This window comes from Camellia sinensis, chromosome 7 (genome assembly GCF_055761805.1).
Source record: "Camellia sinensis isolate YWXY chromosome 7, ASM5576180v1, whole genome shotgun sequence".
Taxonomy (NCBI): Eukaryota; Viridiplantae; Streptophyta; class Magnoliopsida; order Ericales; family Theaceae; genus Camellia; species Camellia sinensis.
Genome location: NC_138967.1, coordinates 16,635,299 through 16,662,869, shown reverse-complemented (window position 1 = coordinate 16,662,869; position 27,571 = coordinate 16,635,299). Strand labels below are relative to the sequence as shown.

Sequence of the window (27,571 nt, the reverse complement as noted above, 5' to 3'; positions counted from 1 at the left end):
CCCACAAAGCAAGCAAAGGGAAAAACAAAATGTCAGTTAACTAAGCCACACCAATGGGGCCAATAATTCTCCGCTTCAAAAGTACTCTGACTCTGTTCATTCTCAATCCTAAAGCATAATCAAATAGTTAGGAGTGCGTGTATAAGGAGGAAGCGAAAAGTTATAATTTTTGTGATAGAAGTTATGAATAGTAATGATATGTTGTTCTTCCTTAGAAGAAAAGAACCTTATTTTTTTTTTGTGAAGAAAAAAAATTATATATTTTGTGATAAAAATTATACTTTTTACACAAAGTGCATATTGTATGCACCCTTTTTAGAGTGCACATGGTAGCCTTTTTAGAGAGATTTAACAGGGAGGTGGTCAAATCTTCAAGCTGAATTCGTCCTTGTTACTATGTCTAAAGCTAAAACCACCTCTATCCCCGGACTTCATCATGTGGTGGGGAGAAATTTTTAGACAAAAAAAATATGACAGAGTTGGATATAAAAATAAGTATTGAATATAACAGTGATATCATTTATGTGATGTCACTGACCAATTAAATATCACAAATAAAATTAGATAGTTATTTTTTACTTTCCACTAATCAAATAATATAGTATCAATAATTCTACTGTTATATTCAATATTTGTTACGGTAATTCACTAATAGTGGATAGGCTGTGCATTGCCTCCTTATAAAGGAAAGCTGACACACGAGGAAACTAGGATTTGCTAAATCATGATGTAAGAAGTGTGATACAATAAAAGAACAATCGGTGCTCTTATTATATATTGTCAAACAGTACTTTGAAACATGAAACATCTGAATCAAAATTTCAAGTGCTCATGACTCTACAACTTTTAGTTGGCGCTATTGTCCTACTACAATGCTGCTTCATACCCACTCTTCAACACCCCTTAGACCCTCTTACACCTAGTGAATTCAACCAAGTTAGGCTCATAATCCAAAACTCTCACCTTGGTACTACTCTTTCTAACCTAACTTTTCATTTTGTTGATCTTGAAGAACCTGAGAAAAGTGATGTTCTCAATTGGCTATCTTCAAATAAACACAATGGGTCTTTCCCCTATCGCCGAGCCAAGGTTGTAGTTCGGGCTAGAGGTGAGACCCATGAGCTCATTGTGGACTTAGCCACCGGTTCAATCACATCGGACCATGTTTACACCAGTCATGGTTTCCCCCCATTCACTTACAATGAGCTCCTCCAAGCTAGTAGGCTACCCAAAAAACACCCCGAGTTCAAAGACTCGATTTCAAAAAGGAGGCTAAATTTGTCTGAAATCACGTGCCTACCGTTCACAGTTGGTTGGTTTGGAGAACTTGTCACCAAAAGAGCGGTTAGAGTTTCGTGCTACTATCGTGGAGGAACAACTAACATCTTCGCAAGGCCTATTGAGGGGATAAGTATACTAGTCGATGTTGAGTCAGTGCAAATTATCGAATATACAGATAGATTTAAAGCCCCTTTGCCTAGTGCCGATGGTACTGATTTCCGGTCTTCAGGGAAGGGGCCTAATTCGGCTCCTTGCAATGGAACCAAAATTGGGTTCACCATCAAAGGCCATGAGGTCAAATGGGCTAATTGGGCCTTCCACATCGCGTTCAATGCACGAGCAGGTCTGATCATATCAACCGCTTCTGTATTCGATGCGGGAAGGAAAAAGTGGCGGCGCATGCTGTACAGAGGATACGTGTCAGAAACATTTGTGCCGTACATGGATCCGACAAGTGAGTGGTACTTCAGGACGTTTATGGACATCGGTGAATTTGGATTCGGGCGTTCTGCTGACTCCCTCGTGCCATTGATCGACTGCCCTGGTAACGCGGTCTATATGGACGGGTACATGGCCGGGGCAGACGGGCAGGCACAACAGGTGGCTAGGGCAATATGCATATTTGAGAGGTATTCTGGTGATGTGGCATGGAGGCATACTGAAATTGGTGTTCCTGGACAAGTGGTAACATGGTTTGGCAATTTTGTCATTTGGTTGCATATGTTTTGTGATTTTATGTTGTGTGATTTTGATTTGAATTGGTTTGGTTTTGCAGTTAACAAGTGGGGAGACAGAGGTTAGTTTGGTGGTTAGGATGGTGGCAACTGTTGGGAACTATGACTACATTCTTGATTGGGAATTCAAGCAAAGTGGTTCCATTAAAGTTGGGGTAAGAACAAACAAGTGCTTTATTACCTGCTTTTAGAAATGTTGATACTAGTTTAATTTTTTTTGGTAAATTACCAGGTAAGTTTGACAGGGGTGCTAGAGATGAAGGCAACCTCATACGCGCACAACGGTCCCGAAACAGAGGGTGTTTATGGTACCTTTGTAGCCCATAACACCATTGCAACCCATCATGATCACTTCCTCACTTACCACCTCGACCTTGACATCGATGGTACAAACAATTCATTTGTCAGATCGAAATTAAAGACAGCTCGAGCGGTTGGGATTAAGCCGAGCACCCCAAGAAAGAGTTACTGGACCGTGGTTAGAGAAACTGTCGAGTCGGAAGCAAAAGCCAGAACTCGGCTTGGCTTGGAGCCAGTTGAGTTGTCAATAGTGAATCCGAATAAGATGACCAAGTTGGGGAATCAGGTGGGTTACCGGCTGATCACCGGACAACGGGCTACCTCCCTCCTGTCGGACGATGACTATCCTCAAATCCGGGCTGCCTACACGAAATATCAGCTGTGGGTGACCCCTTATGACCGGTTGGAGAGGTGGGCTGGTGGGTTTTATGCCGACCGGAGCCATGGCGACGATGGCTTGGCCGTTTGGAGCAAGAGGTACCCAAAAAACAAAAAAAAAAATTTATTGTTAGATCTGCAAACGAGTCGAATGGAACCATTTTGATGTGTTTGAATTCAACTTGCTGAACATTAATCGAAGTTTAATTTGAACTCAAGCAGAGCTCTAGTTCAACTTAAATAATCAATTTGGGTTGTCAAATATTTTAAAAATTTGAGTTTTGCTTGAGTCAACTTAATTAGATAAACAAGCTTAGCTCAAATTTGAAAAAAAAAATCGAATTTCAATTAATATGCACATTAAAAAGAAATGAAGATTATGGGTAAAATATAGAAGAATACCTATATTATTAATAAATTTCATTAATCAAATATAAAATTTTTATAAACACTAAATATAAACAAAGAAATAAAATCAATTAAAAAAATATTTTTGATTTATTAAAAATAAATATCAATTTTTTACACCTTTGTGTTTATGAGCCTATTTGAGTCGAGCTTAGTTTCAGTCGATTACTAAACAAGTCAAAAAAATTGACTCAAACTTTTTCATTTAAGTCACGAGTCAAGCTCAAGAAAGTTGAGTTCAAATTGTTCATAAATAATTTGATTCGTTTGTAGCTCTGATGATAATCTTTGATATTTTTTGTTAAGTGCAGAAATAGGTCAATTGTGAACAAAGATATAGTCCTTTGGTACACAGTTGGGTTCCATCATATTCCGATCCAAGAAGATTTTCCAGTGATGCCAACACTATACAGTGGATTCGAGCTCTGGCCAGCCAATTTTTTCGAAAGAAACCCATTGATCAAACAACAGTGTTCAATATGTTAAATTTTCCTAGTGCACTAAAGCTACTTGTCAGTGCAGGAAAATTTTATCAACAAGAAAAGGAAAGAAAATTATGGGTATTGTCAAGAAAAATTCAATGAAACAGGAAAACTACTCGACTAAAGTCAATTATCCACCATTGATGAAGAAGGCAATGCAAATGTTTGAACCTTTGTACAAGTTTTTTTAACAATATTATTAGAATTGACATGTATTTTTGGCTTAAGATCCGGATAAGCAAAAATCAAGTACTTTATATGAATTTAAATGTGAATATTCACATTTATTATAAAAAAACATATTTTCAGCAATTCGTATTAATTGATTTATAGAAAATTTGAAATTTCACCCTTACAAATTTTATGTTACAATTTGTATGTGTTAATAATATTCACAGTTTTCACTATAAAAAAAAAAAAACCCACCATTTTTGTGAATGCTCAGACCGATTGATTCAATTATTTTATATGGAAACTCAAAGTAGGCATATGTATATGTATATATTTTTGCACAGAAAATTTTATGGTGCACACCTCTTTTGATTATGATTTTTTTTTATTTTTAATTATAACTTATTAGGTTATTAGTTATGATATTATCTTGGACATGATTTAAGAGTTCTTTGGTTATACCTTATGTGGTATATGGTTATAATTTTTTTCTTTTTTTTAGTTATAACTCTAATAGAATCGAGTTATGATATTTGTGGCAATTAAACCCACAAATATCATAATTTGCATATGATATAGCATCGTTTTTGCGTGCACACATATATATATATATATACACACATCTGTATACATATAATATGTGGAGAGAGTTCAAAGGTGAGTTCTTTTGTAAAGGAAATGCTATATGCCTCAAATTTTTTACTAAATAAATGACCAAATATGTGTTTGTAGACCCCACACCCATGTGAGACATTTGGTCATTCATTTGGTAGAAAATTTAATATCCCTAACATTACCTATTATAAAAATTAAATTTACTACATACACGGGGATTTAAATTGCATGTTGTGATTCTCTTATGAAGTATAGATTTTTAATTTGATTTAGAATTGGAGTTCTACACATTTGACGGGTTCTAAGAACACATTCGCCTAATATGTCAAATTCAATGTGACAGTTTAATAGATCTATTTTAACATACTAAATGAACTCTATGTGGTGTGTTAAAGGCTGATATGACATTTGGCATTACCCTCCTTCATATCAATTTTGACATGAAAATCACTTCATGTTTTAATTTTTTGTCAAATAAAAAAAGACTAACGATAGACAAAAGAGTCCAAATTTTAAAAATAGTAGAATAATAAATTTAACATATCAAGTGAAAAGTTTTCATGTCAAATTGACATATGCCAATTTGCCATCTAGGCCTTCAAAAAAAATTTGACATACTAAATTTTGAAGGTTTAAGATGCTCTAAGACTTGCAGAGGAGTTAAAAAAGAGATGCCACATCCCTAATTGAGTCTCCTTAATTTCACCTTCAATGACATGACGAAGACTTATGTGAAGCGGTCTCACACTTCTTTTTTTGCATCTTTAATCTCCTAATTCCATATCATTGAGGTGGAATTGAGAGGGCAAAATTAGAAAATGAATCATTTTTCGTATAAAAAAATAGATGAGAAGCCTATTTTGAAAATATCAAATTTTAACTAAATAGTCAGAAAGTTACTAAAAAAAAAAAATTGTATAAAATTTAAGATATCAAAAAATTAAATTTTCAAATCAATATAATATACTATATAAATCCATTAAAAACTCCTTTAAAGGGGGGCGGGGGAGGGGGGGTTGGTTGTGTGTATGCTTGTTTGAGGTATATTCAACTGAGGGAGGTTCACTTAGACCGGTATACCTAAGTCTTAGGTGCGTTGAGCCCCATATCCCTTGGAAGTCTAAACATGTGCTTTTGAAAGGTGTAAAAAAATAAGGGTAATGCTAGGGACACCAAATTTTCTACCAAACAAATGACCAAATGTCTCACATGGGTGTGGGGTCCGCAATTTTGTGGGCCCCACACCCATGTGAGACATTTGGTCATTTATTTGGTAAAAAATTTGGTACCTCTAGCATTTTCCAAAAAATAAACAATTGAAATAAAGACCGCCACACATATACAACTCTTACAATTTCTACTCTCATCATGTGAACTTGTTACGTAGGATATTTATTTATATACAAGTTAAAATACATGACCCCTACTTATGTGAACTTTTTCTTTGGACATGGCGCCTCTAACTGGAGAGGAGTGTTGGACATTGATGAGCCTTGATTTGGTTCCTGTCAATAATCTAAATCATTTAATATATACAACTTATCGAGTATATTATTTTTAAAAATGTTAGAAACTCTAAAAATTTTACCAAATGTCTCACATGAGTGTGGAACTCACATGGGATCCACATTGTGTGGGTCCCACACCCATGTGAGACATTTGATAAAACTTTTGGTAGAATATTTGGGGTCTCTAGCATTACTCTATTATTTTTGCAAAAAATTATGTTAATTGGAAATCGGTAACCATTTGATCCAATTGCATTTCTGTCGCAATTTACTTCAAAAATTATATTCAATTAACCTGTTGAAAATGTGATCTGATCCAGTAGTTATCGATATCTAATTAATGTGATTTCTTATAAGAATAATGTACTCAACGAATTCTATATATTAAGTGGTTTAGATTATTGACATGGGCTCGAATCAAGGCCCATCAATGCCCAACACTCCTCTCCAGAGCCCTGTCCTCTTTCTTAAGGTTTAAAAAAATTATAACAAGTTTTACTAGTTTAACTTAATTGTATTAAATTTATTTAAAATTTTAATTTATATCACTCTTGACTCTTCTTTTATATTGAAATGTATATTTGACATTATTTATCTTAGTGTTTCCTATCATATGCATTAGTTGAAGTTTTTTTGATCTTACTAAAATGAAGATCAACATAATTATGTCAAAACTGTAAAATTTATTGTTAAATACACTTGTTTTGTGGTAGTGCAATTTTTTTTAAACCGTAAAACGATTGCATTAGATTAAAAAGATTAGTTCAATATATTAGAAACAAAACCAACATTAGGAGGGCCACACCAATCCCTCTTCAAAAAAGAGTACAAAAATAAAAATGAATGGTGTAAGAATAGTTCATCTTGCTAAAGAGTGGCTGCAAAAGAAGCAAGAGTATCACCTACTTGATTGCCCTCTCGATAGGTAAAACACAACCGAATGCTGTTGAATTTAGGGCTGAGTAAGAAATTCGTAAAATCCGTAATTCGATTCAGTCCAGTCCAATCCGATAGGTTTGGATTGGTTTTTTGAATCCGTGGTTCAGTTCCGGATTGAAGAATTAAAAATCCGTAGTCCACGGATTGGTTCCGGATTGAACCCCACGGTTCCGGATTGAAACCGATCCGGACCGTATACAAATAGTCTATATTTTTATTATACATCCGCCCCCATAGTATCTTCTCTTATTATATATAAAATCTAAACTCAAACCTAAACCTCGTATAATGTCTTCTTTTATTACTTTTGTTTTTTAGTTTTTAGTTTTAATTTGTAATGGTTTAAATACTTATGGTGAAACCAGTTTTTTTATGATTGTTTAAATTTTAGAACATTATGTCGCTATTATAGAAAAACATGTTGCTATTGTATAACTAATACAGTGCAATGTTTATATTTTTATAAAATTAAAGTGTTATATATATATATATATATATATTTGTTATTTAATTATGTGAATCGTGGTCCTAAATCGATTCAATCCGTGTTGAAATGAATTGGTTCGGATTGGTTTCAAGATTTAAACGGATCGGATTGGTTCCGATTTTTCAGGAACCTTAGATAACGGATTGGTCCTGATTTTATCCCAATCTGATCCAATCCAGACCATGCTCACCCCTAGTTGAATTCATCTAGAAGCTATAAGCAATTTGGTAGAAGAGCTTGATGTTCACGGATCCTTGTTTGTTGCCTATGTAAAGCATGTAGAGTTTGATTAGAATCATATTCAACAATTAGATTTTTGTAATTTACCGTTAGTGCTTTTTTTAGTCGAGTGCGAAGAGCCCATAATTCAGCCGTATTACTAGAAGTATAACCAATAGGGCAAGCAAAAGTTCCCAAAAATTTGGTCTGATGGTCACGAAATACTCCTCATCCTTGTGAAACTTGGATTACTTTGAGTAAAAATTTAATGTAACAGTGATACCATGTCATCAGTGATATGAATTATTATTAATCAATAATAAACTTATATGGGAAGAATAAATCGCACTTATAGGATGCAACCACCATGTCATATATATATATATATACACACGAAAAAAATAATAAACAATTCATATTAGAGAAAAGTTAGGGATCATGAATTTTTTTTTATGAAAATGATCATGAAAGATTTATAATTTATGGATTACCTTGATTAGTGTGTGGTGCTTTATTCTAAGTATAATTTAAGAGTCACAAAATTTTCATAATTATTTTCATAAAAAAATTTTCATAATACCTAATATTACTGTTATTAGTATTACGTTATAGAGTCTATACGTTTGTTTTTATTTGTTTTTTTTTAAAACCAACCCAAGGGAAACAGCAGCAAGACAACAGGGAAAAGAACAGAGCATACCTTGGCAAAAGAGCCAACTGAAACCAGCTAGACTACAAATCAAAATACAGTACCAAAATAATAATAATAGGGCAAATTACATATACACCCCTCGAGGTTTGGTTAAATTACAGATATCCCCCTGAGGTTTCGGAAATTACATCCCGCCCCCTGAGGTTTGTATTTTCATAACAATTTACCCCCTGAGGTTTATATTTCATAACAAATTACTCCCTAATTTCTTATGCAAATATAGCATTCAGGGGGGAATTCGTAATTTCTCAAACCTCAGGGGGGTATTTGTAATTTAGCCAAACCTCGAGGGGTGTATATGTAATTTGCCCATAATATAATAATAATGGCAATTGGCCTGCACCCCCTCTTTCCTAAATTTCTATATTGCATGAGAAGTCATCCGCAGTTGCCAAAACATAACCAGTCTTCGCTTTCACCTAAACAGCTGTTCTAACTGTGACTAGTTCAACTACCTTTCCCTATCTAGATTCTTATTCACAATTGGAAAATTCATACAAATTTTTGTATACAAAATCATGTAGTTTAATGTGAACATTTCATTTCAAGACAAAATATTGACAAAAATGATTTATATTTACAAAAGTAATACTGTTACGTCATTTTTTGTTGCATATTGAACCATATTAGAAGAAATGGAATTAAAATTACAAATTTCAGTCTAGAACCTTAGGTCAATAGTACATTTCTTTGTAGAAATGCTGAATTTTCTAACATGTCACGTCAATAGTACTTTTCTTTGTAGAATGGAACCTAGATTTACTATTAACCTCCATTTCAATACTACTTGATTTGCACAACAATCAACATCAAGCGTGAATTATTCATTAACGTGTGTGGTATGGTTATTGTTGCACCCAATGTTGTGAAACCCGGACCGGACCGGCCGGTCGAACCGGTTGGACCGGGAACCGGGCCTGGCTCCGGTCCGGTCAACCCTCCAGAACCGGACTGTGAGCAAAACCGGCCTGGAAATTGAAAACCGCCAGAACCGGCGGTTGAACCGGGATAACCGGTGAACCGGACCGGTTCTCGGCGAGTCAGACCGGCGATTTTTTTTATTTTTTTTTTTCTTTCTTTTCTTTCTTTCTTATATATTTATATTTATATATATATATATATATATTAATTATAAATATATTTTAAAATTTTGACTAAAAATTCTTACTTCAAGAGTCTCCTCTCATAAGAAAGAGTCTCATTGGAAGTTGGAGAAGATTATGAAAGTCTATTCCTATTTATAGGAGAAAAAATTTCAAAAAGAACCTACAAAATTCTATGTGGGATTCAATCAAATTATTTGAAACATATTGATGGGAGGGAGAGTTGAAAATTTCATTTCCCTCCAAAATTAAACCTAACATTGAATCAATTTGTTTGGAGGGAATGCTTAAAAATTTTAATTTCTTTAAAACAAGTGACTTTTTTTTTATCAATTATAACTTTATTAAATATTATTAATAAATATTATACAACAATTTTTATTTTTATTTGAGTATTTATATATATTTTTATTTATTTATAATTTTTAATTATATTTTTTAATTATATAATATTAATTATGACGTCACGGTTCGACCGGTTTGACCCGACGGTTGAACCGGTGACCCGTCCACCTGGTCACTTTTCCGGTTCGCTCACCGGTCCGGTTTTCAAAACATTGGTTGCACCTAACATCTTTTTTATTTGATTGTGTGATAACATTGAGATATGAGAGATGTGGGCATAGGATTCCTGCCCAATGTTGGTGATGAGTAATCTTAGGATTGGTTTGGGGTGTCCTAAAAAAATGTACTTTTTATCTTTTTATGAAAAGATGTGTAGAAAAATAGAGAGGTAATGTGATGGAAAAAAGATAAAAAGATGGATTATATAGGTTATGCCAAACGAGGCCTTAGGAACCAAGAATTCAAACCCCCTCCCCCCCAAAAAAAAAGTGTGATTCAGATTCATTTAGGTCACGTTTGTTTGACAGATTAGATTGGATGAGATTGTTGGTGAAAGGATTATTAGTGAAAAGATTGTTAATGTGAGAATTGTTAGTAAGGAGATTAAGTTAAAATGTGTTTGTTTTGATGATAGTGTGAGAAATGACTAGTGATGAGATTGTTAAATTATTTTTATATAAAATAAATAAATAAATTATTTCTATATTAAAAAAAATAAGTGTACTTGGTAAAAAAAATAAAAAATAAATAAATAAATAATTTTTTTTATATAAAATAGATTCAATCCCCCACTATTGTCCTAATCTCACCTAAAATTAACCCAAACTAATCTCCTTAGGGATTGGGATTACTAACCCCTCCACACTAGCAATCCCCCCCTCCCAAATCAATACCAAACAAACTGTGGATGAGACCCACAGCTATCTTAATCTAATCCGACATCTCACCCCGTCAAACAAACATGGCCTTAAAGTATAATCTCACCACACGTGTTCAATCCAAATGGTACATATTATTATTATTATTACTATTATTGTTCTCTCCCTCAATTCTGATTGTGATGGGCTGTGCATAGCATAAAACTATGAATTTTCTAATACACCTATTTGATGTGAGAATTGTGACATAATAAAATAACAATTGGTGTTCTTATCATTCCAATATATATTGCCAAATTGTACTTTGAAACGCCACAACTAAATCTAAAATTTCTATATTGTGTGGAGTTGATGAATGGAGTGTGATGATCCAGTTCGTGATGGTAGAACGGGTCGGACTGATCCACGCTCCTTAAGCCTATGTCCGAATGACCAAACCCACTTGAAGACCTGCACAAGAGTTCAACAGGAACGGGGAGTCCCCCAGCGAACCTTCCGACGAGCAAGTTAGAGAGAAGTGGAGTATAGAGATGGAATAGAGATAGAAAAGCTTAACATTCTTCTTGTCTTCAACGTCTGCTTATATCCTTTGGTAATCATTTCATTATCCCTTCCGACCTGTCACCTTGGCCAAAAGTCTATGCTGTAGCTTACCTTGTTCAGGGTGAGGGCGTGCTGTCCCGACGGAGAGGTGTTATCGTAATAAATACTGTGAGGGGCTGCATTAATGGTGATGTGCAGTGGTAATAACTTTGCAGATCTCTGTCTACTGATGTGGCTTGCCTTTTTCTTGCCACGTGTCTGAATATCATTGGTCCTTCAAGTTATGTTGACTTCCAGCTGTGTTGGGCCTTATCAGTTGGGTTATGTATTGGGCCCTAAGTGGTAGGCTTGGATTATTCATAGTGGGTTATGGCCTTTATGGACCTATCCACGTCAGAGTGTCCATGAGTACTATGCAACTTTTAGTTGTGGCTATTCTGCTACAATGTTGCTTCATGCCCACTTTTCAACACCCACTAGACCCTCTTACACCTAGTGAAATCAACCAAGTTAGCCTCATAATCCAAAACTCTCACCTTGGTTCTGCTATTTCTAACTTGACTTTTCACTTTGTTGATCTAGAAGAACCAGAGAAAGTAGATGTTCTCAAATGGCTATCTTCCAATGAACACAATGGGTCTTTCCCTCATCGTCGAGCCAAGGTGGTGGTTCGAGCCAGGGGTGAGACCCATGCGCTTATTGTAGACTTAGCCACCGGTTCAATCATATTGGACCTTGTTTACAATGGTCATGGTTTTCCCCCATTCGCTTCCAAAGACCTCGTCCAAGCCAGCATAATATCTCAAATGCACCCTGAGTTTAAAGAATAAATTTTGAGAAGGCAGCTAAATTTGTCTGAAATCACGTGCCTCCCGTTGACAATTGGTTGGTTCGGAGAATTGGTTACCAAACGAGTTCTTAGAGTTTTCTGCTTCTATCGTGGAGGAACGGCTAACATCTTTGCAAGGCCTATTGAAGGAATAAGTATACTAGTTGATGTCGAGTCAAATCAAGTTATCAAATATACAGATAGATTTAAAGCCCTTTTGCCTAGAGCCGATGGTACTGATTTTTGATCATCAGGACAGGGGCCTAATTTGGCCCCTTCTAATGGAACGAAAACCGGGTTCACCATCAAAGGCCACGAGGTCAGATGGGCTAATTGGGCTTTCCATGTCACTTTCAATGCCCGGCAGGGCTAATCATATCAACAGCTTCTATATTTGATGCTGGAAATAAAAAGTGACGGCGTGTGCTTTACAGAGGACATGTGTCAGAAACATTTGTACCGTACATGGATCCAACTAGTGAATGGTACTTTAGGACCTTTATGGATGCTGGTGAATTTGGGTTCGATAATTCGGCTTACTCCCTCATGCCACTGATTGACTGCCCTGGCAACGCAGCGTATATGGATGGGTACTTGGCTGGGGCAGACGGGCAGGCACAACTGGTGGCTAGGGTAATTTTTTGGAAAAATGGTGTTTTATATGGCTTATTTTGGGCCGATTTTGAGGCCAAATTTGAGTGGGCCCCAAACGTCTTTTGGGGTGGGTCCGAAAAGGTGACGTGTTTCTTGTCGCGTGGCAAGTCACGCGATAAAGACGGGACGTCAAAACCATTTATGAGTGAATGGAAAGTTAACGTCGTTTTAGGGTCTAACATTAATTTTTTAGACAAAATTCTTTTGAATTTTTTCAATAAAAAATTAGTGTGGGAATTTAATTTAAATATAAATTTAAATTTAAATTTTGGTTTCCTGAGTGGTTTCCTAAAGTTTGTAATTTAAATTTAAATTTAAATTCAAATTTTAGTTTCCTTAAAAAATTTGTACCCTTTCCTTTATTAGATTAAACTATTTAAATAGTTTAATAAACATATTCAAACTGTTTGAATTTGTTCCACAAACGGCTTCTTAGTTTAAACTATTCAAATAGTTTAAATAAAAGGAAATATGCCAACAGTTTTAAATTTTTGTCCAACGGTTACTTTTTTATTTGTTTAAATAAAAAATGTTATTATGCAAAGGTCCGAAACTGTTTGGAGTTTAAACAGGTTGCACCTGTTCGGACTAAGTGTAGTGCCTATTTATACCCATCATTTCCAGCAGTCTTGGGGGATCGTTTTTCAGTTCCGAAAAATTAGTCTGTAAATTGTCTAAAATTGTTGTCCAGTTTTCATTTGTGCATTATTCTTCATTTTAGTTTTAGAATAAAATTCAGAGAGTAAGAACACAAGGTTTGGTTCGCCGAACAAATTGTTTGGAGTACTACTACAATTTGTGAAGATCATTGCATCCTAGGAGATAGACGCCACTCAACCGTAAGTATCGTAGCGGGGCGAATCTGTCTTAAGGACAGAGTGTCACACACTCGACTTGGTCTTTAATTATTTATTCGATTCAACAAAATAAATTCTGTAAGTTTATTTTATTTTGTTTTGATTATTTCAGTTTATTTTATTTACACAGAAGATTGTTCTAACAACCTTAAGACAGATTCAAATTATTCTGTTTACAGAATTTTTTGTTTGTTTTCCTTTTTCATTATTCGTAAATAATTTCGGAAGAAAATTATTTTCTGTGGATTTACAAAATAATATTCTGGTTGGAAAAACAAATAGTGATTATATGTTATTTGACAGATAGTAGTAATATACTGTCTCTTTTCTTTGACAACAACTAGTAGTACGATACTGGTGTCATTAATAATTCAGAATATATTTTTGTGGAATTTTTTCAGAAATTAATTTTGAGTTTTAGAAATTATTTTCTGAGTTTTCATTAATTAAAATTTTGTTTCAGTATTTTAATTATTGAAGTGTTACAGAAATTAATTTTCTGTGTGGAATTAATTTGGTTAAATAAAATTTTATTTTATTTCCAAATTAATTGAAAAATAAAAGTTATTTTCTTATTTCTTTTGTTTTACAGAATTTAATTTCCTGTGTGGGATTAATTTGGTTAAATAAAATTTTATTTTATTTCTAAATTAATTGGAAAATAAAAGTTACATTCTTGTTTCTTTTATTTTTACAGAATTTAATTTTGTGAATTTGGATTAGTTTTCATTGTGGAATTAATTTGGTTAAATAAAATTTTTATTTTATTTTATTTCCAAATTAATTGAAAATAAAAGTTACATTTTGTTTTGTTTCTTTTATTTTAACAGAATTTATTTCTGTAGTTTTGGTTTAATTTGTTTAAATAAAATTTTTATTTTATTTTCAAATTAATTGGAAATAAAAGATACAATTCTTGTTTCTTTTATTTTTATAGAATTTAAAATTCTGTGTTTATGGTTTAATTTTTTGTGTAGTATAAAATTCTAATTATAATTTTATTTTATAATTTAGAATTTATGGTTACTGAAACTGGTCAAACTTATGTTCAAACCAGTACTGGTATGGTAATTGCCATTACGCCAACTTCTCCTTATGTTGGGACTGTGCCAGTGAATCATGGTGGAAAACCAGAGAAGTTCTTAGGAACTATTTTTAAAAGATGGCATAAAAGAATGCTATCTAAAGGAGAGGAAACTAAGAAGTACAAGTTTAATGGCATGTGTTACATTTGTAACAAAGAGGGACATCGGGCCAAAGATTGCCGTTACAAACGTAAAGGCAAAGGAAGATCAAGTAAGAAGGTTGCTAAAGCCAAAATGACCGAAATGGATAAAAATTCCAATGGTGTAGATGTCATCAATCTTTCTGCAGTTGTTTCCGAGGCAAATCTTGTCGGAAATCCTAAAGAATGGTGGGTGGACACTGGTGCTACTCGTCATATCTGTGCCGACAAAAAGATGTTCACATCTTATTCTATAGTGGACAATGGTGAACAATTTTTTATGGGCAACTCCTCAACTTCTAAAGTTGAAGGACAAGGAAAGATTATTCTGAAAATGACATCAGGAAAGGAACTTACTCTCAACAATGTGCTGCATGTACCGGAAATTCATAAGAATTTAGTTTCCGGATCATTGTTGAGTAAAAATGGGTTTAGGCTAGTTTTTGAAAGTGACAAGTTTGTACTTACTAAAAACGGGATGTATGTAGGAAAAGGTTACATGTCTGATGGCCTTTTCAAGATAAATGTAATGACTGTTGTACCCTCAATCATTAATAAAAATACATCTTTTTCTTACTTGCTTGAGTCTTCAAATTTATGGCATGGTAGACTAGGACATGTTAATTATGGATTTTTGTGTAGATTAATTAATATGGAATGTTTACCTAAATTTAACATTGATTCAAATCATAAATGTGAAATTTGCGTTGAGGCAAAATTATCTAAAACTCCTTTTCATTCAATTGAAAGAAGTACGGAACCACTTGAATTAATTCATAGTGACATTTGTGATTTTAAATCAATTCAAACTAGAGGTGGGAAAAACTAGTTTATCACTTTTATAGATGACTATACTAGATATAGTTATGTTTATTTAATTCGAACCAAGGATGAAGTTTTGGAAACTTTCATTCAATATAAGAATGAAGTTGAGAATCAACTTGGTAAGAAAATCAAGAAACTTATAAGTGATAGAGGTGGTGAATATGAATCACCTTTTGGTGAATTTTGTAAAGAACATGGAATAATTCATCAAACCACTGCTCCTTACTCACCTCAGCAAAATGGAATTGCTGAAAAGAAAAATAAGACTTTAAAAGAAATGATGAATGCCATGTTAATAAGTTCTGGATTACCTCAGAACTTGTGGGGGGAAGCAATACTTTCTGCTAATTATATACTTAATAAAATACCCCGAAAGAAAGTGAATCAAACATCTTATGAATTGTGGCATGGAAGAGTACCATCCTACAAATACTTAAAAGTGTGGGGGTGTTTGGCTAAAGTGGCTATTCCTAGTCCTAAAAAGACTAAGATAGGTCCTAAGACCATTGATTGGATTTTCATTGGTTATGCCAAGAATAGTAGTGCATATCGGTTTTTAATTCATAAATCAGAAATGCATGTAAATACTATTATTGAGTCTCGAAATGCATCATTCTTTGAACATGTATTTCCAAATAAGACTGGACAAGAGACTAGTAATAATAAGAGATCTTTTGATGCTATTACTAGTAATGATCAAGAACATGATCAAGAGCAAGAGTTAGATCAAAATGAGGAAGAGGAACCTAGGCATAGTAAACGTGCTAGAACCTCAAAATTTTTTGGTCCAGATTTCCTAACATTTTTGTTAGAAAATGAGCCTTTAACTTTTAAAGAGGCTATGTCCAGTCCTGAAGCTCCTTTATGTAAAGAAGCTGTCAACAGTGAAGTTGAATCCATCTTGCAAAATCACACTTGGGAATTGGTGGATTTGCCACCAGGTTGTAAACCTCTTGGGTACAAGTGGATTTTCAAAAGAAAATTGAAAGCAGGTGGATCAATAGACAAATACAAGGCAAGACTTGTAGTCAAAGGTTTTAGGCAGAAAGAAGGTCTAGATTACTTTGACACATATTCACCGATTACTAGAATAACATCCATTAGAATGCTAATTGCCGTTGCATCTCTATACAATCTTGAAATTCATCAAATGGATGTTAAAACTGCTTTCTTAAATGGTGAGTTAAATGAAGAAATTTACATGGAACAACCAGAAGGGTTTTCTATTCCAGGGAAAGAAAAGAAAGTGTGTAAATTAGTTAAATCATTATATAGTTTAAAACAAGCGCCAAAGCTATGGCATGAGAAATTTGACAAGGCAATGATGTCAAATGGATTTAAAATTAATGAGTGTGACAAATGTGTTTATATTAAAAACACAGACAAAGGTTATGTCATTGTATGTCTTTATGTAGATGATATGCTCATCATTGGTAGTAATAATGATATGATTAAAATTACTAAGAAAATGTTGAATAAACATTTTGACATGAAGGACATGGGCATTGCTGATGTAATTCTTGGTATAAAAATTACCAAAACTTCAGAAGGATATGCTTTGTCACAATCTCATTACATTGAGAAAATACTTGACAAATTTAGCAAAGATGATGATCATCTTGCTAGAACACCTATAGATGTTAATTTGTATCTTTCTAAGAATGTACAGGAAAGTATTTCTCAATTAGAGTATGCCCAAATTATTGGAAGCTTAATGTACTTGATGAACTGTACTCGCCCAGATATAGCTTATGCAGTAAGTAAATTAAGTAGATATACGAGTAATCCGGGAGTAGAACACTGGAAAGTAATGATAAGGGTTCTAAGATATCTCCGATTTACTCATAACATTGGGCTTAATTATACTAGATATCCAGCAGTACTTGAAGGATACTGTGATGCAAATTGGATATCGGATACTAAAGACTCAAAGTCCACTAGTGGGTATGTCTTTACTCTTAGTGGGGCGGCTGTATCTTGGAAATCTTCTAAACAGACTTGTATTGCTAGATCTACTATGGAATCTGAATTCATAGCTTTAGACAAAGCAAAGGAAGAGGCAGAATGGCTTCGCCACTTCCTTGAAGATATTCCAATATGGTCAAAGCCGGTGCCTGCTATATGCATACATTATGATAGTCAATCAGCAATTGGTAGAGCACAAAGTCATATGTATAATGGTAAGTCTCGACACATTCGTCGTCAACATAATACCGTAAGACAACTACTCTCTAATGGAATTATGTCCATAGAATATGTTAAGTCTAAAGACAACATAGCGGATCCACTAACCAAAGGGTTAGCAAGAGAGTTAGTTGAGAATTCATCGAGGGGAATGGGACTAAAGCCTATTAAATAAGAGTTACCACAACGGTAACCCAACCTAGTTGACTGGAGATCCCAAGATCTAGGTTCAAAGGGACAACTGAGTTGTGAATGACTCAGAAGGATCATTGGGAAGTTTATCTCCTACCCATTTCTTTGATGAAATAGTGATGTCTGCAGCGGTTTAGGTTAAGTAATACTTTTAATGATTCTTATATCTAGGTAAACCTAGCGGAGTATGGCAGGATACTTTTCATAAGAATCGCCTCTGTGAGTGTGAACTAGCCCAGTTCTATAAGATTTGTGAAGGGCTACAAGTCTTTAGAGCACTCATGAAAGACCAGGTTGTTCGGGGCCAAAATGAACACAATAGTGAGAACTAAACTGTGTCTGGGAATATACTGTGGGAGTTCTATTGTCTTGGTTTACATAAACGGCTGAACAGTTCAAGACATCATGTTCACTGGTTAGCTAATAAATCCGATAGTGTCTCACAAGGGAAGGTTCAAAGCCAAAAACTACCTATCCTTTGCAGAATATTTCCAATTTCTGTACTCTCTGTAATTAGATCATATTGTTGCATTTTCCCTCCGTCAAATTCCATTCATGTGGGGGATTGTTGGAAAAATGGTATTTTATATGGCTTATTTTGGGCCGATTTTGAGGCCAAATTTGAGTGGGCCCCAAACGTCTTTTGGGGTGGGTCTAAAAAGGTGACGTGTTCCTTGCCGCGTGGCAAGTCACACGGTGAAGACGGGACGTCAAAACCATTATGAGTGAATGGAAAGTTAACGTTGTTTTAGAGTTTAACATTAATTTTTTAGACAAAAGTTTTTTGAATTTTTTCAATAAAAAATTAGTGTGGGAATTTAATTTAAATTTAAATATAAATTTAAATTTAAATTTTAGTTTCCTGAGTGGTTTCCTAAAGTTTATAATTTAAATTTAAATTTAAATTCAAATTTTAGTTTCCTTAAAAAATTTGTACCTTTTCCTTTATTAGATTAAACTATTTAAATAGTTTAATAAACATATTCAAACTGTTTGAATTTGTTCCACAAACGGCTTCTTAGTTTAAACTATTCAAATAGTTTAAATAAAAGGAAATATGCCAACAGTTTTAAATCTTTGTCCAACGGTTACTTTTTTATTTGTTTAAATAAAAAATGTTATTATGCAAAGGTCTAAAACTGTTTGGAGTTTAAACAGGTTGCACCTGTACGGACTAAGTGTAGTGCCTATTTATACCCATCATTTCCAGCAGTCTTGGGGGATCGTTTTTTAGTTCCGAAAAATCGGTCTGTAAATTGTCTAAAATTGCTGTCCAGTTTTTATTTGTGCATTATTCTTCATTTTAGTTTTAGAATAAAATTCAGAGAGTAAGAACACAAGGTTTAGTTCGCCGAACAAATTGTTTGGAGTACTACTACAATTTGTGAAGATCATTGTATCCTGGGAGATAGACGCCACTCAACCGCAAGTACCGTAGCGGGGCGAATCTGTCTTAAGGACAGAGTGTCACACACTCGACTTAGTCTTTAATTATTTATTCGGTTCAACAAAATAAATTCTGTAAGTTTATTTTATTTTGTTTGGATTATTTCAGTTTATTTTATTTACACAGAAGATTGTTCCAATATAATTTGTATTTTTGAGAGATATTCTGGTGATGGCATGGAGACATACTGAAGTTGGTGTTCCTGGACAATTGGTAACGTAGTTTGGTAATTTTAGTATCTTGTTTGCATATGTGTTTTGTGATTTTGTGTTGGAAAAAGTCGTGTGAATTTGATGTGAATTGGGTTTGGTTTTGCAGTTAAAAAGTGGAAAGACCGATGGTCAGGATGGTGGCTACTGTTGGAAACTATGACTATATTCTTGATTGGGAATTCAAGCAAAGTGGTTCCATTAACGAATACCGAATTTTTAGCTCGAGCCAAGCTTAAGTTGAACTCAAACAATTGAGTTTGAGCTAGACTTAATCAAGTAATTGAGAAATTCAATCTTGATTCAATTCGATTACATAAACCAGTCGAGCTCCAATTTACATAAACACTAAATATAGAGAAGTAAAATAAATTGATGGAAATATATTCGATATATTTCTAAAAATAAATATTATATTTTGTGTTTTTGAGCATAATCAAGTTGAGTTTGAAGTTACTTGAACTTGACTTAATTTTTTGAGTAAACATGTTGACTTAACAAGGTACTCAAGCCTTGAACGAGCAGAACTTGATTTATTTATGAACAATTTGATTCGTTTTTTGATTCTAAATTTAGGATCTCTAACTTCGTTATGGAAGTTGATATGAGAATTTGTTTTTTAAAATGTGCAGAAATAGGCCGATTGTGAACAAGGATATAGTCCTTTGGTACACAGTTAGGTTCCATCATGTTCCGACCCAAGAAGATTTTCCGGTGATGCCAACACTTTCTGGTGGATTTGAGCTCCGGCCGTCAAATTTTTTCGAAAGAAACTCATTGATCAAACAGTAGTAGTGTTCAAGATGTCAAATTTCCCTAGTGCAAGAAAATTACTAGTCAGTGTAGGAAAATTTTACATTTTTCTTGTATTGCATGAGGTAAGGCTCATTATGTCACTCCCTCAGTTCTGGATTATTAATAAAACTCTCCTCCCGATGCCAAGGTTTACCCACCCCCCGCCCCCCACCAAAAAAAAAAAGAAAAGAAAAATAGTTCAGGAAAATTTTATCAACAAGAAAGGAAAAGAAATTGTGGGTAAGAAGAAATCAATGAAATTGGAAAGCTACTCAACCAGAGTCAATTATTCGATCATTGATGAAATTGGTGACGCGAATGATTGAACCTTGTACGAGTTTTTCACAATAATATTATTAGAATTGACGTGTATTTTGGCTGAAGATCACGATAAACCATAAATCAAGTACTTGACATGAATTTAAATAGTGTCAATTGGGTTTAGAATTTCAGTTGAACAGAGTTGTGATTCTTTTTCATTCTGTGATGCCGATTCTAAAGAAAAGTGCCATGCTTCTTTCTTTTGTTCTTTTTTTGATTGTTTTTTAAACTGTCGAAGCAAATTGCAGAATAATAAGAATTAAGAGCATCGGTTTCCATTTTCTTTTTGCACATCGACAATATGCATGCCTGAAAAAGGCCGATTAAAGAAGAAATTGATGCTAATGTGCAATTTGTGCTTATTTTTCTACATTCATTGTTTGTAGAAATTTGGTCAAGGTCTGGTAGTGCAGTCAGGCCAGTGCACACACTTGGGAGGCCTTGTTTTAAGTACTGGATTTCTCTCTCAGAAATTTGTCAGCCAGATCTCGAATCCGCAGCTTAGTGTCGGCATTACCAGGAAATCTTACTGGCAAGAGACATGAAGAAATCCAATGGTGTACCGCAACACAATCTCCTTATTCCTGCATATTTGTCCAAAACTTTGATGAGTAAGAGTCTGTGTAAATAAACATAAATCAAATCTACATATACAAAATTAAATTATTAAAAAAAAAAAAAAAAGGATAAGCAAAGTGAATTCTCCGTAAGGGCGGGGTCTTTGGCCTTCGTAGTTGTATCACTTACGAAGTTGGCTTCACTTGGCCGTGTCTACTTCAACTTCATCCTAGACTCGTGTTCTATAATAAAATGTATATGTTAGCATGATAGAGCCTCTTAATTGACTGATATACTCATTACTTTCATCAAAAGTAAGCCCAATCGTGCTGATATGTATTTTAGTATTTTTTTTGAAGTTTAATCTGTGTATGCAGACTGATAAACATATCAAATGAAGTTTTCATTGGGACTATAAGGTGTAACTGAGGGTCCATATAGTTAAGGTATTGTCTCCCGGGCTCTTATCAATACATAGCCCTCCAGCCTATTTTTCAGACTTGTTATGTGGAGTCACCCACATATTGTAGTCTTTCAAGGCCCCGCGAATTTGGGAATAATGATCGTCTGATAAAAGAGAAATTGCCGTCCATTCTAAAATCTGATGATAACTAATATGATTTGAAAAATCTAAGCGATTCATGATTCAGATCAAGATTAATTGTATCAATTCCTAAACAATTAAAACTAACAATCTAAACCATCTAGCATATACGAAAGTGATTTAGATTGTTGCTTTAAAATCAATAAATCGACACAAATGATTTTTATGTGGAAAAATCATAATTGGAGCACCTCCAATTATGATTATAAAACCATTGGCGAAATGCCACTAATCAATCCACTATGAATGAAAGAAAGAATACAAACATACCAAAACAAATTACCCAAACGCAATCAATTTGTCTTCAACAATTTATATCTCTTTCACCATCGCCTTCGCCTCAGAATTGATCAGCTTGATGTTGAATCCACAACATCCATGTCGAACCAATGATTGCGCACAACTTCAATCTCCTTCGAATACTCCACGCTTGAATCTCCGGATTCCACCTGTTAGGTTTTATTTATTGGCAATCCCGTTTGACAAAACTCCTTTCAGTTGTATTTCTTTTCGCACTTTTATTTCAGTGAGGATATGAGTGTTTAGATGCGAATCCAACCCAAATTGTGCCTTTCAGAGAAGTTTATGATGCTAAAGCTTCCAAGATTGCCACTTCGCTGATTATGACGGGGATCGAGCTGCCCGGTCAGCTCGCGGGGGTCCAGGGGGCAGCGCCCCTTGGCGGGTCCGGGGCAGCGCCACGGCGGGGTTGAGGGGCAGCGCCCCCGAAGCAAAATGCAAAAATGCATTCAAAGTTGCCATTCGATCATGTTTTATTTTTCCAGATTTTCCAGTTTTGGCCTGTCCGCTCGAGCGGGACATCGGGCGCTCGAGCGTGGATTGGAAGCTCTCAGCATCTCTGCAGTCGCCTGTAAAAATACTGGAATGTGTGATTTTACGCTCGAGCAGATTCTCCTAAGCTCGAGCGCATCTCAGTTTGTTCGCACGCAGTTTTTGGTCAGTCCGCTCGAGCGGGCTGTGTTGAGCTCGAGCGGAGATCGCGGGACAGATTCTATAAATTCGCGTGTTGGGTCAGATTTGAGGAGAACTTCTCCAGATCTTCTTTTTTGGTTTCTAGGGTTTATATCTGGGGATACTTTGGGAGTTTTCTTTGATGTTTTTATTGAGTATTCAACTCATGATCTAAAGAGAGTACATCAAAGGTTTGTTTGTTATACACAAAAGAGAGAGTTATTCTTCAGTTGTGGATTCTGAAGAATTCGAGCCTGAAGCTTTGGTGGAATCCGGAGTGGCTCATCAGAAAGACAATTCCGTGGTGAAGATGGGGTTGGAAGAGGCACATAGAGGTTGGTTCAATTAGGCGTTGTGGATTCGCTAGGTAATTGAGAGTATACCTGTGTAATTCCTTTAATTCTTCTTAGTGGATTGTTCTTGTGGCTGTTGCCCGTGGTTTTTTTGATCACAGTTGGAGGTGTCCAATTGTGGTTTTTTCCACGTTAAATCGCTGTGTCTCTTTGTCTTGATTGTTTGATTGTTTGATTGGGATTGTTATATTCTGCTTAAAATTGATACATAATCACAAATCAACATCTAGGGGATTTCTAGATTATTCACCACCGAAGAAGAAGAACACTCTTGAAGTTGAACAATCAAACTCTTTGATGTATGCTTGTTGAAAAATCTAGAAATCCGCTAGATATTGATTTGTGATTCTGTATCAATTTAAAGCAATAAAACAATCTCAATCAAACAATCAAGACAAATCGACACAATGATTTTAACGTGGAAAAACCACAATTGGAGCACCTCCAATTGTGATAAAAAATCACAGGCAACAGCCACAAAACAATCCACTAAGAAGATATAAAGAAATTACACAAGTATACTCTCAATTACCTAGCAAATCCACGCCCGAATTGAACCAACCCCTATGTGCCTCTTCCAACCCCGTCTTCACCTCGGAATTGTCTTGACGATGAGCCACTCTAGAATCCACCAAAGCTTCAGGCTCGAATTCTTCAGAATCCACCGAAGAATAACTCTCTCTTTTGTGAAAAACAAACAAATAATCCTTTGATGTATACTCTTTAAACCATGAGTTGAATACACAATCAAAACATCAAAGAAAACTAGTAAAATATCCCCCAATATAAACCTTAGAACCCAAAAAGAAGATCTGAAGAAGTTATACTAGATTTGGACTGAAACACGTATTTATAGAAACCTGTCTTGCGATCTCCGCTCGAGCGTCAGATTGGCCGCTCGAGCGGACCTACGCTCGAGCGCAAAAAGTTCCGCTCGAGCGGGAAAAAACAACATCCAGTATTTTTGCAAGCGAACTAAACTTCTGGAACGCAGCATTCTCCGCTTGAGCGGGGAAATGTCCGCTCGAGCGAGGAGGCAACTTTGAATGCATTTTTGCATTTTGCTTCGGGGGCGCTGCCCCTCAACCCCGCCGTGGCGCTGCCCCGAACCCGCCACGGGGCGCTACCCCTCGACCCCCGTGAGCTGACCGGGCAACTTGATCTCCGTCATAATCAGCGAAGTGGTAATCTTGAAAGAATTAACATCACAAAACTTCTCTGGAAGGCATAATTCGGGTTAGATTCGCATCTAACAAACTCATAGCCTCACTGAAATAAAAAGTGCGAAAACAAATACAACTGAAAGGAGTTTTGTCAAACGAGGTTACCAAGAATAAAAACCTAACACTTGTCAAACCATGAGTTTAATACTCAATCCAACATCAAAGAAAACTAGCAAAATTGGCCTAGAAGAAAACCCTAGAACCCTCAAAAAAGATCTGGAAATCGTAACCTAAAACCTGACAGAACCACTGCTTTTATAGTGAACAGATCCGCGATCCCCACTCGAGCACAGGACTTGCCGCTTGAGCGGTGTCACTAAAAGGCATGTGACTAAACAAGGTTTACGCTCGAGTGCTGAAACTTATGTTTGAGCGTAAAATCACACCTTTTAGTATTTTTGTAGACAAGCCAAACTACTGAGAAGGTGAAAACTCCGCTCGAGTGCAGCTTTTCCCGCTCGAGCGGGAAGACCAAAAAATAGGGAAAATTTACAACTCAATTAAATCAAGCTTGTTCGCAGAATTGACAACAAGTAGGGACCTAACAATCTCTCCCTTTGTCAATTCCCGAAAAAAACTTTCTAACAATTTTTCCTAACACCGAAACGCACTACACACACTAACAACTGCAAACAAAATACTATAAATTAGGGTTAGGCATAGGGTTATCCGACCCGCCCAAACCACCATACCTGACCGATTCGCACGCGTATGGGTGGTTTCGCAAATACATTAGGGTCGGGTGCGGTTTGGATTTTGGCAGATTTTAGAGTTGCGGGTTTGAATTGCACCCGCCCAACCCGCCCGCATTAACAAAATATATATATATATATATATATTAATTTCAAATATGGAGGATTCATCATCTTCACTTCCTCTATACCCAAACAAACAAAAACCCTAATCGAATCTCCCAAACTCAAGAACACATTGCGCAGCTCTCACACACTCTCTCTCTCTCTTTCTCTCTCTCACACACACACATTTTTCACTCTCTCACTCTCATCTCATCATTAGTCTCTCACTCTCTTGTTTTTCATTTAGACTAATCAACCTCACAAGAGATCGACTCTCTCTCTTTGCAAGATCGACCGATCGACCTCACTCTCTCATCGCACTAATTGACCTCGCAAGATCGAATCTCTCTCCTGCAACTCTGAGGAATGCGTCTCTTTATCTCTGTCTCTGTCTCTATCTCCCCGATCTCTGATTTTTTTGTGGGCATTCAGATTTGTGTTTATTTATTTTTTTATTTTTTCTGTTATTGGAATTAAATTTGTGGCACTATCAATGAAATTAAATCTGTGTTTTTTTCATTTCTATTTTTTTTAAATCTATGTCAATGGAGCTGTGTGTTTTCCAATTGTTAAGATTGTTCTTCACATGTTTATGGGGCTATTCTTGTAGAGGGGTTTTCCAATCTGTGTCAATAGCCCTCTTTGCATTCTTGTAGAGTAATATATAGCAAGATGAACTGCAAATTTGCAGTGAGCTGCCATTCTCTCTCTCTCTCTCTCCCTCTCCGATCTCTAATTTTTTTTTTGTGGGCATTCACATCTGTGTTTATTTATTTATTTTTATTTTTTCTATTATTGGAATCAAATTTGTGGCACTGCTAATGGAATTAAATCAGCTTTTTTTTTCATTTCTGTTTTTTTTTTTTTTAAAAAAAGAAAATCTGTCTCAATGGAGCTGTGTGTTTTCCAATTGTTAAGATTGTTCTTCACATGTTTATGGGGGCTATTCTTGTAGAGGGGTTTTCCAATCTGTGTCAATAGCCCTCTTTGCATTCTTGTAGAGTAATATATAGCAAGATGAACTACAAATTTGCAGTGAGATGTCATTTACGACTTGGTAGAACGTAAGAAATAAACTAATCCACGTTTGCATATGTCGTTGTCACTTGTTTTGGGGGTCACTTTCTTAAATGTAATAATATTAAATGAGATACAAATGTCCCTGTTTACTTCTAGAAACGGCTTTTGAGATTAAATCAATAATCCTTGTTAGTTATGATAGTTGTGGTCCAGTAAGAAACATCTTATGCTTCCATCCACAACAACATAAAATAAGATTAATAACATAAAATTGACGTTTCTTGAATTCTATACAATTGAGCTGACACATGAGAAAAATCCAAGTTACATATGTGAACTGCTTAAGTTGTGCAAAGAGTTTTATGAAAGGTTTATACATGAGAAAAATCCAAGTTACATATGTGATCTGTTATGTTATTGAATTTAATTGATCTATTATGTTGCTAAATCTGTAATTATGTTATTGAAATTGAATATGTAATCTGTTATGTTATTGAAATTGAATTTGTAATTTTTGTAATCCAGTTTAATTAGAGGATAGTGTTCAATCTCCCGCAATCAATCTTGTACCATTGGAATCCTCTAATTCTCAAATGAATCCCCCTTTAGCTGAACCCGAACCTGAACCTAAGCCTCCTAGACCCCCCAAAGAGAGAGAGTGAGGGTGGAAGGGGGAGAGCACCATCCACAGTTTGGGATCATTTTGATAAGGTTATGGGGATAGATGGGAAGCGTAGAGCCGTATGCAAATATTTCAAGAAAGAGTATTTGGCTGACTCTAGATTTTATGGGACTAGCAATTTGAGGAGTCATACACCCAATTGTAAAGAATATCCAAATAGGGATAGAGATGGTCAACAAACATTAAATCTTAAACCGAAACAAAATGAAGAGGGTGTTGAGGTTGTAGTAACAACTTTTAATTTTGATGCGTGTAAAAGGTCTCTTGCGGAGATGGTTGTCATTGATGAGTTGTCATTTAGATTTGTGGAGGGAGTTGGGCTTAGAACATATTGTAATGTCATGCAACCGAAATTCACACCAATCTCATCTCGTCATACCATATCTAGAGAAGCGCTTAGCATATTCAAGAATGAAAGAGATAAGTTAAAGAAGAAGGCCATGAAGGCCCGTAGAATTTGCTTTACTATGGACATTTGGACATCTATTCAGAATTTGTGTTGCATGTGTTTGACTACTCATTTCATTGATGATAACTGGAAACTTCAAAAAAGAATCATAAATTTTCAACAAGTTGAAGATCACAAAGGAGAAACATTGGGTAGGAAAATTGAGTCGTGTTTGATTAAGTGGAACATTGATAGCATATTCACCTTAACAGTTGATAATGCTAGTTCTAATAATCTTACCATTCAATATTTGAAAACAATGACCAAAGATTG

The 27,571-nt window shown here is 35.2% G+C and overlaps 1 protein-coding gene and 1 pseudogene across 1 annotated transcript; both read left to right on the top strand.

The window, feature by feature from the left end:
• The first annotated feature begins 714 nt into the window (after nt 1-714).
• On the top strand, nt 715-3,895 carry LOC114272241 (primary amine oxidase 1). Its single transcript, XM_028213902.2, has 4 exons — nt 715-1,965; nt 2,057-2,170; nt 2,248-2,792; nt 3,413-3,895. The coding sequence occupies exons 1-4, from the start codon at nt 832-834 to the stop codon at nt 3,585-3,587; spliced, it is 1,968 nt and encodes a 655-aa protein (XP_028069703.2). The 5' UTR covers nt 715-831; the 3' UTR covers nt 3,588-3,895.
• A 7,610-nt stretch (nt 3,896-11,505) lies between these two features.
• On the top strand, nt 11,506-19,764 carry LOC114270300 (primary amine oxidase 1 pseudogene; annotated as a pseudogene).
• Nucleotides 19,765-27,571: the final 7,807 nt, after the last annotated feature.